This window comes from Camelina sativa, chromosome 13 (assembly GCF_000633955.1).
Source record: "Camelina sativa cultivar DH55 chromosome 13, Cs, whole genome shotgun sequence".
NCBI classification, from domain to species: Eukaryota; Viridiplantae; Streptophyta; class Magnoliopsida; order Brassicales; family Brassicaceae; genus Camelina; species Camelina sativa.
Window position 1 is genome coordinate 22,830,142 of NC_025697.1, and position 14,015 is coordinate 22,844,156.

At 37.8% G+C, this 14,015-nt stretch overlaps 1 protein-coding gene and 1 non-coding gene across 2 annotated transcripts; both read left to right on the plus strand.

Annotated features, from left to right (window-relative positions):
* Positions 2,695-2,767, plus strand: TRNAF-GAA. The gene has a single exon. It is a non-coding gene; the product is annotated as a tRNA-Phe (tRNA).
* On the plus strand, positions 2,992-9,598 carry LOC104737603 (WD repeat-containing protein 6-like). Its single transcript, XM_010457817.1, has 20 exons — positions 2,992-3,163; positions 3,251-3,537; positions 3,622-3,739; positions 3,834-3,916; positions 4,013-4,173; positions 4,261-4,354; positions 4,684-4,766; positions 4,857-5,066; positions 5,295-5,654; positions 5,779-5,938; positions 6,057-6,248; positions 6,378-6,587; positions 6,656-6,748; positions 6,827-7,044; positions 7,138-7,656; positions 7,739-7,819; positions 7,898-7,983; positions 8,157-8,786; positions 8,903-9,056; positions 9,148-9,598. Exons 1-20 carry the CDS (start codon positions 3,040-3,042, stop codon positions 9,206-9,208), a joined length of 3,924 nt encoding a protein of 1,307 aa, XP_010456119.1. The 5' UTR covers positions 2,992-3,039; the 3' UTR covers positions 9,209-9,598.

The following is a 14,015-nucleotide window of genomic DNA, read 5'->3' on the forward strand; positions in this document are numbered from 1 at the left end:
GGATGAATTTAAAATATTTGTTAACTGAAGGGACCAAGTTGTAATCATGAAACAAACAAGGGTTTAACAGTATATGAAATAATCATTAGTGATTGCAATATAAAGATACCAATATCAGTTTGGTCATTACAGCCATGGAAGACCTGCAAATAAGCAATAGTATCGTGCTTTAGGACAAAGAAAGATGACAACAAGTTCAAAAATAAAGTAAAGAGGTAAAGCAAAAAAAGAAAAGAAAACAAAAGTCACTTACATTGTTATAGTAGCGCGCATAGGTAAATAATGTTATATAAAAAAATAATGATACGGTATCAAAGAGAGTATGCCTATTTTGTGGTTTATATAAGGACAATTCCTAATTTTTCAAATAATGGACAACAGTAAAACTTAGTGAAAAGGCAAATAAAATATTAAACTTTTTGGTTAGTATTTTGGACTATCGTTAAGTTATGGTTAGTATGTTTGGTTGTTATAAACATCGGTAAATTATAAAACGAACAAAATAAGATGTAGTGTTGGAAAGAAAAACAAAACAAAAAACTTAGTTCTATTGATATGATAAGCAAAGCAATACATCATGATAGAACATAAATTCATCTCTTAAAGATGAGAATGACTTACTTACAACGAATATTAAACAACATCAAAAGCAAGAAAAAAAATAAAGAAAACATAAAACTGTTTTCATAGATTAATGTAAGGTTTCTTTGCTAGTAGTAAGTATGTTTGGTGCATTCCCGTTTAGCTAGTGGAGATTATTTATAGTGCTTTTAAAATGAATTAAATCTGATATGGAATTAAAGATAAATTAGTGAGCAAGCAAAAAATCGTGAAAGATTTAAGGTATATTTATGGAATATACGATTTATTAGTTTTATATGTCAATTTTATTTGTGATATTTGTAGATTTGATTTCGATACGATAGTTTTTAGTTTCCATTTTTTATATAGTCATTAAAAAGCTTAATTTGATAAAAAATCATATTGTTAAATTTACTTTCCATTTAGTTTTATATCTTGATTTTTGTGCCATAGGAATCGGAAATGAATATTGGATTAACATAACTATTATGATAACATTAAACGATTAATTCTATATTTGAGGTATTAGAAATATTATTCGATTTTAATGGATTGTCGAATTTACATATTCTAGTTATTGTTATTTTATGAAATTTTAGGGATTAACTTTGTAATTTGGTATGACTAAAAGAGTAGAATCCAAATGTACTTCAAAAATGTATATATAGATAGGTGAATAAGTGATTATGCTTTTATTAAGATCATTTTTGATTAGAGTATCAATACATTTTCTGTTTTTGGAAAATCTAAGATATTAACTTACCTTATATTTAGGACACTTTCTAACAATTATAAATTATTTAATCAATTATCTTCAATGGTAGGTTTAAATTGTGGTATTGTATAATAGATTTTGATTTGCCATATTTTTAGTTATTGTTTTTCTTTGCAATTTTCTAAGGATTAAATTTGTGAATAATTATAAGTATAAGGGTAGAATCCAAAATGTATTTCAAAAATGTATATATAGATAAGACAATCAGTCAACATTATGTAATCTCGCTTAGCACAAAAAAAAAGATAATGTAATCTCACGTTTTTTATTCAAATAAAACAAACAAAGTAATACTTTTAATATATAATAATACGTTTCGAACATTAATTCATTAATGCGGCGATAACTCAATAGAAATTGATTATTTTGAGTATATAAAAATTGAGAGGCTATTCAAGTATGACAAGCACTAGATGTGCACAACAAGCACTCAATCATTTTAAGGTTTAGAATCGATCTTGTAACCAAGCTCATTGAGCAAGAAATACTCTATTCATTAATTGCTGAGGTCAGTAATACTTATTTCCTTTCTTGATAGAGGTCAGTAATACTTATTTCCTTTCTTGATAGATTTATTTGTTTCTCAGACTTGTATTAAAGCCTGCCCAAATATTCCTGCTAAGTTTGATGTCAAAAATATTATGGTTACCAAACTTATGAGAGGGGAATTCTTGGATTCTTGGGTAGCATGTGGCATTGTGTTGAAATGTGATGATGTTGGTAGCATCAAGTGAATTGAGAAGGCTAAGGTGTGAGACCCCTTTATAAAAAAAATATAGCTTTGTGATTATGTCTTTACTGTTTTTTTAATGCCTCTTTAGGTTTGTGTATTCGGTGTTGACTTTGATATCACTAAAGAGACCAAAGGAAAAGGAGCTGAGGAAGTTTAGTTTATAAGATTAGTTAAAAAATAATATTGAAACCAAAGTATTTTCAACTCAAAGAATGGTGCTTTTTTGTCTTTAATGCTAGTTTTAAATTGTATTTAGGACACTTTCTAACAATTATAAATCATTTAATCAATTATCTTTAATGCTAATTTTAAATTGTAGTATCGTATAAAAGATTTTGATTTACCATATTTTTAGTTATTGTTTTTCTTTGCAATTTTTTAAGGATTAAATTTGTAAATAATCATAAATAGAAGAGTATAGCCTAAAATGTACTTCAAAAATGTGTATATATAGATAAGACAGTCGGTCAATATTATGTAATCTCGCTTAGCACAAAAATAATAAATATATAAGTTAATGTAATCTCGCTTTTTTATTCAAATAAAACAAACAAATTAACACTTTTAATATATAATGATACGTTTCGAATATTAAGTCGTTAATGCGGGGATAGCTCAGTTGGGAGAGCGTCAGACTGAAGATCTGAAGGTCGCGTGTTCGATCCACGCTCACCGCATATTTTATTTTTTCCCTTCTAATTTTAAAAAACTTAATGGGCTTAACATATTATAAGCCTAAATGTTTGAAACTCGTTCACTCAGCGCATATTTTATATTTTTCTTCTAATTTTAAAAACCCAATGGGCCTTACATATTTTAAGCCCAAATGTTCGAATCTCGTAGACTCACGTGCGAAGTTTGACGACTATTGCAAAAGTTTTGTGTTGCCTCTAAACTTTGAACTTCTTCTCAAGTCGGAGTCGGAGCCGCACTGTTGTTAACAAAAGCCATGGCGGAAGATAACAGCCGCCGCAAGTGGAATCCTCACGCCGGCCCATATCTCGGAGAAGTCTCTTCGCTAGCTTTTTTCAATCTCCCTCAACATGTTTCTTCAATTCCTTATCTTCTCGCCGGTGAGCTCTCCCGAGAAATTTTTGTTTCTCATTAACTATTAAATTTTTGGAGTTTCGGATGTAATTGGAGTTTCAATTTTCAATTAGGATCCGGTTCGAACATTCTGCTTTACGATTTGAGTTCCGGTGAGTTGATTCGCTCGTTTCAAGTGTTTGAGGGGGTTCGCGTCCATGGAACTGTTTGTAGCGCTAGCTTTGTTCGTTCGGCTGAGCGATACACGTATAAACTTGTTATATTCGGAGAGAAGAAAGTGAAGATCTTTTCATTGATTGTTGAATTAGCCTCGAGCAGTGGTGAAATCTCCGTGAATTTGGAAATATTTGAATCTTTGCCGAGGCTTAGCAATTGGGTCTTCGACGTTTGTTTTTTACAGGTTCATATCTCCGTTTCTGTGTTGTCTCTGCTTTGTTTTATAATGTTCATTAGACCTCATGGGTTAGGTTTGTGATTGTGATAGGACTCTACTGGTTCGTTGGAAGAAGAAGACAAGCTTTTAGCTATTGGGTGTAGTGATAATTCTCTCTGCATTTGGAATATTAAAGAATCGCTCATGGCTTTTGAAATTCAATCACCAGGTTGGTTTTGCTGTACTGGGGTTTAAAGGGTTTTGAAGACTCTTAAGTTAGAGCTTTTGATTTATCAAGCTATTGGTAATTTGTTTGGTTGCAGAAAGGTGTCTACTGTATACTATGCGTCTATGGGGAAACAGTATTTCTACTCTCCGCATCGCTTCTGGCACTATTTTCAATGAGGTAGGCTAACTTTTCTTAATGGTACTTTGTTTAGTCTTGTTACCATTTTGGTTCCTAATATTGCTTTAGTAACTGGAATCGACTGGTTGTTGGCAGATCCTTGTTTGGAAGGTCGTTGGCCTTGATGGTGACAATGTCGACCATGGGAATTGTTGTGCTTCCCATATGCTTAGACTTATTGGACATGAGGGTTCAATATTTCGCATTGTCTGGTCTTTGGATGGATCGAAACTAGTCTCCGTCTCTGATGATCGTAGGTGAACAGTTATTTTGTGTGTTAAGCATTTAATACCTTACCTTTCTCTGATTCTTTTATCTAATGGCATAATTTTTTTCTTTTATAGTGCTAGGATATGGGAAATTGATTCGCAGGAGGTCGTTGGCCCTGTGCTGTTTGGTCACAGTGTTCGGGTTTGGGACTGCTGCATCTCAGATTCTGTATGTACTTCGAATGTCTTTGATTTATTATATAAATTTTGTTTGAAAAAAGATTCTGCGCTCATTTAAGTATTATGCTAAGATTGTAGTCATTAAAAAAAAAAATGTGAATGTCATCGCTTCTGAGGTGAGAAAACTTATCAGCCAGATTCTTACCAATAGGGATAATACTGCCACTGTTCTAATTTCTAAACATAAGTTTTATTACGTATAAATTTATTATTACCTATGATCATATAAGAATGATGTGCACATTGAAAATTCAACTTATAGATGTGCTTTTCTGTCCAAAAAAAAAAACAAAACTTATAGATGTGTTTCTGTTTCAGTTGATTGTCACTGCTGGTGAGGACTGTACATGCCGTGTCTGGGACGTGGATGGTACCCAGCTGGAAGTGATAAAGGAACATATGTAAGTGGTGACATGGTGTTTTTGTTGATCACATCATACACATCATGCTTTTTTGTTATTACTGATAAAAAGCTTTTGTGCACTATACAGTGGGAGAGGCATATGGAGATGTCTGTATGATCCAAACTCATCCCTTCTTGTTACTGCTGGATTTGATTCTGCAATCAAAGTACATCAATTGCATAAATGTGGGTCTAAAACGTTGTTAGATACTGTAGGAGTGCTTAATTCACCAGATAAAGTGGAATATATTTCAGCCTGCCTCCCAAATTCAGCGGAGCATACTGGTCTCATGGACAGGTAGTACGTGTCCCTTCACAAAATTTTAGTTTCGACGAAATCTTTTTTTTCGGTACAGTGTACCAAATGAATACATAAGTTGGTGATATTGAACATGAATGGCAGTAAAGACAAAGTAATGATATAAGAGACTAAATTTCTTTTGTTAATTTGGATTTACTATAAATATAAACAAGTGTCTGGGGTTTGTTGTGTATAATTGTAAAAATGATTGTTTTCCCCTTGCAGCAAGAGTGAGTATGTACGTTGCTTGCAGTTCACGCAGGAAGATACCATGTATGTGGCCACAAACCATGGTTGCTTGTACCACGCAAGGTTATTATCATCTGGAAATGTAAGGTGGACCGAATTAGTTTGCATACCTGAAGGGGGGCATATTATTACCATGGATGTCATGCCTAGCGGAGAGGTACGCGAGTCTTCTGCATTAGATGATTGGGTTGCTCTTGGAGATGGCAAAGGGAATATGACAATTGTTCGGGTTATTGGTGATATTGATAGCCCGCATGCGGGCATGAATCAAAGTTGGAAGGCTAGTCCAGAGAGACAACTTCTGGGGGCTTTCTGGTGCAAATCATTAGGCTATAGGTAAGTAGATGTTGGACCTGAGCAATAATATATTTAAATAATTTCTTGGACAATGCATCAATTGTGTGAAATCATTTGGTCGGAAATATTTTTGAGATTACAATTTTCAGTCTCTGGCTTCCAGGTTTGTTTTTTCTTGCAATCCTAGAGGACTTTTGAAGCTGTGGAAACTATCCGATCCTTTAGAATCTGCTGCTGGAACTTATGATGTCTCCCTCTTGGCTGAATTCTCCTCTTGCTTTGAAAAGCGAATTATGTGTGTAGATGCATCAGTAGAAGATGAGGTAATATCCGTTGCAGTTATTGTCATGTGTCTGTGTTCTATTACTTTCTTTATAGTCCCTAGTTTCAGCCGCTGGATTGCAGCCAAGATTTCTGTGTCTTAAGCCTTGTTGCTTGTAGGTGATACTGTGTGGAGATTTACGTGGCAATATCACACTCTTTCCTTTGTCAAAGGACATGCTGAACGGAGTTTCTGTTTCTTCAGAATTGAAGATACCTTCACTAATATATTTCAAAGGTGCTCATGGGATTTCAACTGTTTCCAGTCTTTCAGTTGCTCGAATAACTTCCAACAAAGCTGAAATATGCTCGGTATGACTAATCTAACACCCAATCTTTTGCTGTTGGTAGTTTGTTGGTTTATTAAGGAAAATAAATTATGCAATCCTCACTATTATTTTCTTTTGTTGATCTTTCTTTTTTTCGCAATCTCATGTTTAGACTGGAGCAGATGGTTGCATATGCTATTTCGAATATGACAGAGAGAGGCAGACTTTAGAGTTCATGGGTCTGAAACAATTGAAAGAGTTGAACTTAGTTCAATCTGTTTGTCAAGGGGTGCAATTTTCCAAAGACCATTCAAACACTAACTATGCAGCCGGATTTGCGTCAACAGATTTCATATTGTGGAATTTAACAGCTGAAGCAAAGGTCCATCCCTTGCCTTATTCCTTTTATTCACCTTCTTAATGCGAACTGTAATGATATTTTGTCAATAGGTTGCACAAATCTCATGTGGTGGATGGCGCCGACCCCATTCCTTTTATCTCGGGGAAGTCCCTGAGCGGCAAAACTGTTTTGCATATGTGAAGGTGCATCCCTTGTCTCTCGGTTAAAGTTGTATAGTAATGTTTGGTCTTTGACTGATGTCAACCTGTTTCATTTTTTAGGATGATGTCATTCATATTCATAGACACTGGATTGGAGGACAGAAGACCAAAGTCTTTCCTCTAAATTTGCATACACAATTTCATGGAAGAGAATTGCATTCTGTATGCTTCATCTCTGCGGATACAAAAACCGGATTTGATTCCGGAGAACATAAAATATCTGATCGGTCTAGTTGGATTGCGACAGGTTGTGAAGGTGGATCTGTGAGATTGACTAGGTAGGCTAGTTTTATTTAAGTTAATTAAGTGATATTTGGTGGCGGTTTATTTGTATTTTTATCTAAATGTCTAAGTATTTGGGCTTATTTTAGGTATGCATCTGAGTTTGGAAATTGGTCAACATCAGAGCTACTAGGAGAACATGTTGGAGGCTCAGCTGTGAGATCAGTTTGCTGTGTATCAAATGTGCGCATGATTGTTTCAGACATACCTAACTTACCAGACGTGTGCGAACAAGACTCGGCAGTGGATGATAGTGAAAGTCCTTGCTTACTGATTTCTGTTGGAGCCAAGCGTGTTCTAACCTCTTGGCTCCTAAGGAATGGTAGACAAAATAAAATGGGAGAATCTTGTATTAGTGATAATGGACACATTAGAGCTTCATCGGAAGTGTCTTCAGTGACATTCCAATGGCTTGCTACTGACATGCCCACCAAATCTCGTCTTTGTGGAAAGGTTGGGAAATCTCCAAAACTGGAAGAGGTTGAAGAAGATACTACTGGTAACGTCACAAAGTTAGGATCTCATACGTATCATGAGCGAGAAAGCTACGAAGATGACTGGAGATACATGGCTGCCACTGCATTTCTTGTTAAATGTGTTGGTTCCAGGTTAGAATGACAGCCTTAACTTACTTTGATTGAACATATCAGTGATAACAAATGTTGAAATGTTTTATGTTCGTCATTTCAGGCTAACTATCTGTTTTGTCGCTGTGGCTTGCTCTGATGCCACCCTTACCTTACGGGCCCTAGTCTTGCCACATAGATTATGGTAAGCAGAAGTGTTTAACTTGTTTGATTTGACCTTGAGTTTGTGTTTCATTTTGATATACTCTGCGTCTGATTTCAGGTTTGATGTTGCATCTTTGGTTCCACTGAAATCGCCAGTTCTGTCACTACAACACGCTGTTGTGCCTCTGCATCCCCCACATGAAGGTTAGGCCTTTGATATTAATACTTGTCTATCATTTGACTTCTTATCAATTCGTTTCCTTTCATGCTAAATGAAAGTCCTTTGTCCTTACCCAATTTGTCTTTTCGTAAATTAAGGGATATAGCCTTCTTAAATATCCCACTAGCGTAATAATTATTATAACTTCACCTGGTAGGTAATACATCATCTAGTGATGTGTATCTCCTCATCAGTGGAGCCACAGATGGATGCATAGCCTTTTGGGATGTAACTAAATGTGTAGAAGCTTTTGTAAAGCAAGTATCCAGCATCCATATTGAGAAATTCATTGATTGTCAGTTACGACCTCGAACTGGAAGAGGAAGTCAAGGTGGTAGGAAATGGAAACTGTTAAAAGGCAACATATCCAAAAAAACACAAGACAGCAGCAACTCCGTTGGTGAAGCTGCAGAAGAAGATTCCACGTCTTTGGAATTCACAAATGGCGTTCCTCATGAAAATGGTAAAAACGAAGGTGAAGGAGATTCTCCACCTGAGATAAGCGAGATAAAGCCTTCACATGTCGTGAAGAACGCTCATCAATCTGGAGTTAACTGCCTTTATGTTTCTCGCTCGAGCAGTTCTTCAAGTGATGGCGATGGTATGATGTTGTTCAATGTGATTAGCGGGGGTGATGATCAAGCCCTTCATTGTCTTAGCTTCAACATCCAAAGTGGTAGTCCAGCCAACAAATCTGAAATCATAGATAAAAACCAAAACCCAAATTACAGAATCAGACTCACAGACCGTGGAGGTATTGCATCAGCTCATAGCTCTGCCATAAAAGGTACTGTACCTAGAAAACTCCTTCTGGATCAAATGATATAAGCCTCTACTAGACTAATATATCTTTCAGCATTTCTCTAATGAAAGACTGAAATCTTGGTTTTTAATGTGATGAAGGCGTGTGGATGGACACGAACTGGGTGTTCTCGACAGGTCTTGATCAACGTGTGCGTTGCTGGTTTCTTGAAAAAGATGGTAAACTGATCGAGCACGCTCATATAGTCGTCAGTGTGCCTGAGCCAGAGGCGCTCGATGCTAAAGCCATTGATGAGTAAGTAATAATGCACCCATACAGTACTTCCATAATCTTTTTTATCTGTTTGACATCTCACACCAAATCTGTATGTTGAATCTATCTGCAGAAAGATATACCAGATCGCTATTGCCGGACGTGGGATCCAAATGGTTGAATTTTCCGGTTAACAGCTGGGTTTAGAACCCGATTTTTGAGGTTACTCCCTTTCTTTTTTTTGGCTGCCATAACTTCTTCTTTTTAAAGAATTCCTCTGCGAATGAGGTGAGGTGAGGCTCGGAGATAACAAGATGCATTTCAAAAACCTGTAGTTTATACAAAACCAATTTTGAGTTGCTTGGTGATCAGAGTAAACCGGATTTTAAAGTTTTGGTTTACTTTGATTAGAATTGCGATTTTTGTCGGTGCTCTATTAAATTTCTGGTATGTATCATGTTCTGAGCCCAATTTTGATGTTGAGTTTACATTATTATTGCTTAAGATTCGGGATATGGGGAGTTGTGCCCTTGCGGGGACCTTTTTGAAAACAAATATCACCACTTTCACATTTCTGTTATGTATCATGCTCTGAGCCCAATTTTGATGTTGAGTTTATTATTGCTTAAGATGTGGGATATGGGGGATTGTGCCCTTGTGGGGACCTTTTTGAAAACAAATATCACCAGTTTCACATGACCTTATTCAATTCTCTAATCAATCAATGCAATTTTATTGTAATAATTAAACACTTTTGAGATTTGATTTTTCGTCTATTGAGTGTTTGGTGACCAAACCTGTTTAAAAAAATGAAAAATTGTACAGATCAATAGAAGAACAGCAAACAATGTGTTTTTCACATATCCACCAAATTTTGTAGACTGATCAATCAAACTATTCTTTAGGTTTGGATGAGGTAAGATGTGTTTTATATTATAGTTTAAGGAGGCCGAGAAATTTTTTTTTTGTTTTAAGGATATAGTACGTTTTTATTATATCCACTAGGTACTACTCATTTCTTTTTTTTGCTTCACGGAAATCATTGCTGATATTATTTTAAATTTTAGTATTTTACTAACGGTCGACTGTATCGGATGCTTTCGTAGTTCTGTACATTATTATATGGGTCAGACGTACCATATAGTACTAGTCTATAGTAGTAGGCTGGTAGTATTGCTCTTAATTGATGTGTCGGGTTCACTTGTAATGACTACATAAACTTAGATTTTATCCAAAAAAAGTTAAGTCTAGTTAATTAGACAATTGTTAATTCTTGTATAAGTATAAAACGAGAAGTGAGGATATGTATAATAATTCCTGGACTCCAACGTACTTAATTAATGTTTATTTGAATTTATCGTATCGGAGACACCATTTCCTGTAATTATCAAATGTTGTTCACAGTAGATAGCTATTTCAAGACTCAAATTAAAAATACGAAATTTCAAGACTGGTCCCAAAACATATAGTATCGTTTTTTTTTTTAAAAAAAAATTTGTGAATTTTCATTGAAGAAAAGGATTGTAGTAGCTACAATAAATTGATACAGCAGATAGGCCTTGCCAAAAAAGAAACTCAAAAGCTATCTAGAAAGAACTTGAAAGAGAAAAGTTACACATATTTGAGCCAATCCCGCAGGAGGTTTTTGAATGGTTTCAGGTTGTTTCTTGCGAGTAGGATGTCTCTAACGGTTCTATCCATGGTCTTGAACAGAATATGCGGTGGAGTGGTGACATTGGAGTGAAGTCTGGTATTACGTTCCCTCCAAATGGTGTAGATGACTACCTGTGCTACAATTCTCCTGAGAGTTGGGGCAGATGAAGTGTTTGAGTGATCAAGCCAACCTGAGAGAGCGTCCCAGGTGTGAAAGACAAAGGGTCGATGTCCGAGCCTTCTTGAAGCGTTTAGCCATAAATCTTCACTGAAATCACAATGGAGAAAAAGGTGATCACGAGTTTCCTGATGGATTCCACAAAGACAACAGGATTCGTTAATCTGCATTCCCCAATTCACCAGTCTTGATCTCGTTGGAAGTCTGTTGAGATGAGCTAACCAGTGGAGAAAAGCAAGTCTTGGGGTTGCTCCTTTGAACCAGACCTGCTTGGTCCAAGGAAGAGGGGGAGACCTTTGTCTCAGGGTATCCCATGTTGCTTTTGAGCTGAAGAAGTCCCGATCATCGTCATCAATGGACCAGAGGAACGAGTCTGGTTCTGTGTCTAACGCTGGGGACTGTAACGTTGTGAGGTGGATTTGTAGTTGCTCAGCCTGCGGTGACCGCGCCGGTCGGAGGGTCCACCCAGAGGGGGAGCAAGCTTTCGAGACAGTACCATCAAGAGGTATACCCGTTTGAGCCGGTCCGGATGGGCCCAGGAAGTGAATAAGTTGACCAAATGGTGTCCAGCTATCAAACCAGAAACTAGCCTGCTTACCATTACCAACAACACAGCGAAGAAACTTGATGGCAACCGTACGGAGATTAAGCAGTGCTTTCCAAGTCCACGAGGCAGCCTTTTTCGCATCTACCAACCAGAAATTGCTATCTTTTATTTTGTTATTCCGCAACCATTTAGCCCAGAGGGAATGCCCTGTAAACAATCTCCATATTAGCTTGAGGCAAAGGGTTCGGTTCCAGGTAGAGAAGCATCGAAGTCCAAGGCCACCTTCCTCTTTTGGTAAGCAGAGTTGAGTCCAGGCCACCTTTGCGAGAGGTTTCTTATTTATGTCACCTGTCCAGAGAAACCTAGAACACAAACTTTCGATTTGCTTGATGCACCCTTTTGGTAATATGAAAGCCGAAGCCCAGAAAGTGACTGTTCCAAAGATGACTGATTTGATTAGTTCCAGTCTACCCGCATAAGACAACGCACGAGCTGACCAGGTAGTGAATCGGTTTGTGACTTTGTCTAATAATGGTCTGTACTCAGCTATTTGGAGCTTCTTGTGCATAAGGAGAAGGCCCAGGTATCGAAAAGGTAGTGAACCTAACTTGAAGCCAACCTCAGATAAGCCAACGGTTTCAGATTGGTTCACTCCTCCGAGATATAACTCTGTCTTATCCTTGTTCATCGAAAGACCAGATAGGTTTGAGAAATCTTGAAGCACAGTTGTAATGTTGCACAAAGAATTCTTGTCACCATCAAAGAAGATCATGATGTCATCCGCGAAGGCTAGATGAGTTACCTGGGGAACGGAGGCTAAGGGGTGATGACCAATAAGGTTGGAATTATAGCCGCTGTTTAGCATTTGAGAGAACACCTCCATAGCTAGGGTGAAGAGGTAAGGAGAGAGGGAATCTCCTTGTCTTAGATCTTTCGCTCCTTTAAAGTAACCACAAGATTCGCCATTGATAGAGACAGAGAACATCGGTGTTGTGATGCATTGTGTGATTAGCCTGACAAAGTGAGAAGGGAAATCCAGGGCCTGCAGGACGTTAGTAATGAAGGACCAATGCACTGAGTCAAAAGCTTTTTTGAGGTTAACTTTTAGTAGTCCTCTTGGCGAGATGTTTTTATGGTTATATCCTTGTATCAACTCTGTTGCTAGCAGGACATTCTCTACCAACAAACGACCCGGAATGAAAGCTGATTGTGTATTGGCTACAAGATCTGGAATAACAGCTTTGAGTCGGTCTGCTAAGAGTTTGGAAATCACCTTGTAGATGGTATTACAACATGCGATGGGGCGAAACTCGCTCATCCTAATAGCATTTGTTGTCTTTGGAATGAGAGTGAGGAGAGTCGAATTCCATTGCTTTAGCATTTGTCCCGAGGTGAGGAACTCAGTCACTGCTTCAATCAAATCCAAACCTACAATGTCCCAGTGAGCAGTAAAAAATTCGACACAGTACCCATCTGGTCCTGGGGCCTTATTATGAGGCAAAGAGAAGACTGCGGCTTTAATTTCCTCAGGGGAGAAGGGCTTCGAAAGATCCTGGATCGCAGTAGCAGAACAACGCCGTGGGAGGAAGGAGGCTAGGGCCTCTGCTGTAGGCGGAGTGGCGAGAGATGGTGTCCCCAGGAAGTCTTTAAAATACTGGACTGCAACTTGTTGGATGCCCAGCCTAGTATCCTCCAACTGGTCGTTATTGTCCACTAGAGCTAAAATCTGATTGAGAGCTTGACGAGACAAAATCACTCGGTGAAAGAATCTCGAATTGTTGTCACCATCCCTTAACCAGCAAATCCTAGACTTTTGCCTTAAGTATCTTTCTTCAGCTTTGGCTAGGGTGCACCATTTCTGGTTTGCTTGAAGTTCCTTATTCATTGCCTCATCTGAAGGTGAACTGAGCAAGGCTTGCTGACATGCTAACAGGTCCTCATAGGCTTCATTCGTACGTTTCTCAATTCCTGAGAAGTTATCTCTGGCAAAGGTGCGAATAACACCCTTTAATTCCTACAACTTCTTTGAGAGGCTCAGCATCTTAGAGCAATCGAAGGATAATGCTTGCCACCATAGTTTGATCAGGGGGCAAAATCTGGGTGATGATTGAGGATGGTGAGGAACCTGAAAGGCGTTTTCCTCTTTTGATTACCTGAATCCAAGAAGAGGCAGCATGGGCTGTGATCCGAGAAACCTGGCTCACCAAAGACTCCCAAAGAGTTTGAAAATGAGGTTAACCAGGAGTCATTGACAAGGATACGGTCTAGCTTCTCAGCAATCAACCCAACTTCATGCTTGTTGGTCCAAGTGAATGTGTTCCCGTGGAAGGGAAGGTCTGAAAGGTGAGAGGTTGTTAGGCAGTCCCGAAGGTCTCTCATTCCACCTGTTTGACAGATACTGGACGGGATAGAGTGTTCATGGGGAAAGAGAACTTGGTTGAAATCGCCAAGCACTATCCAAGGCTTATTCAGGACTACTGAAGAGGAAGCGAGGTCCCGAATTTCACCCCAAAGGATCTTGCGTTCTGCACGGCTCGAGGAGGATGCATACACAATCGACACCACCAACTCCGAAGAAACAAAAGGAAGCTGTACTAAGCATACTATCATCTGAAGAGACTTT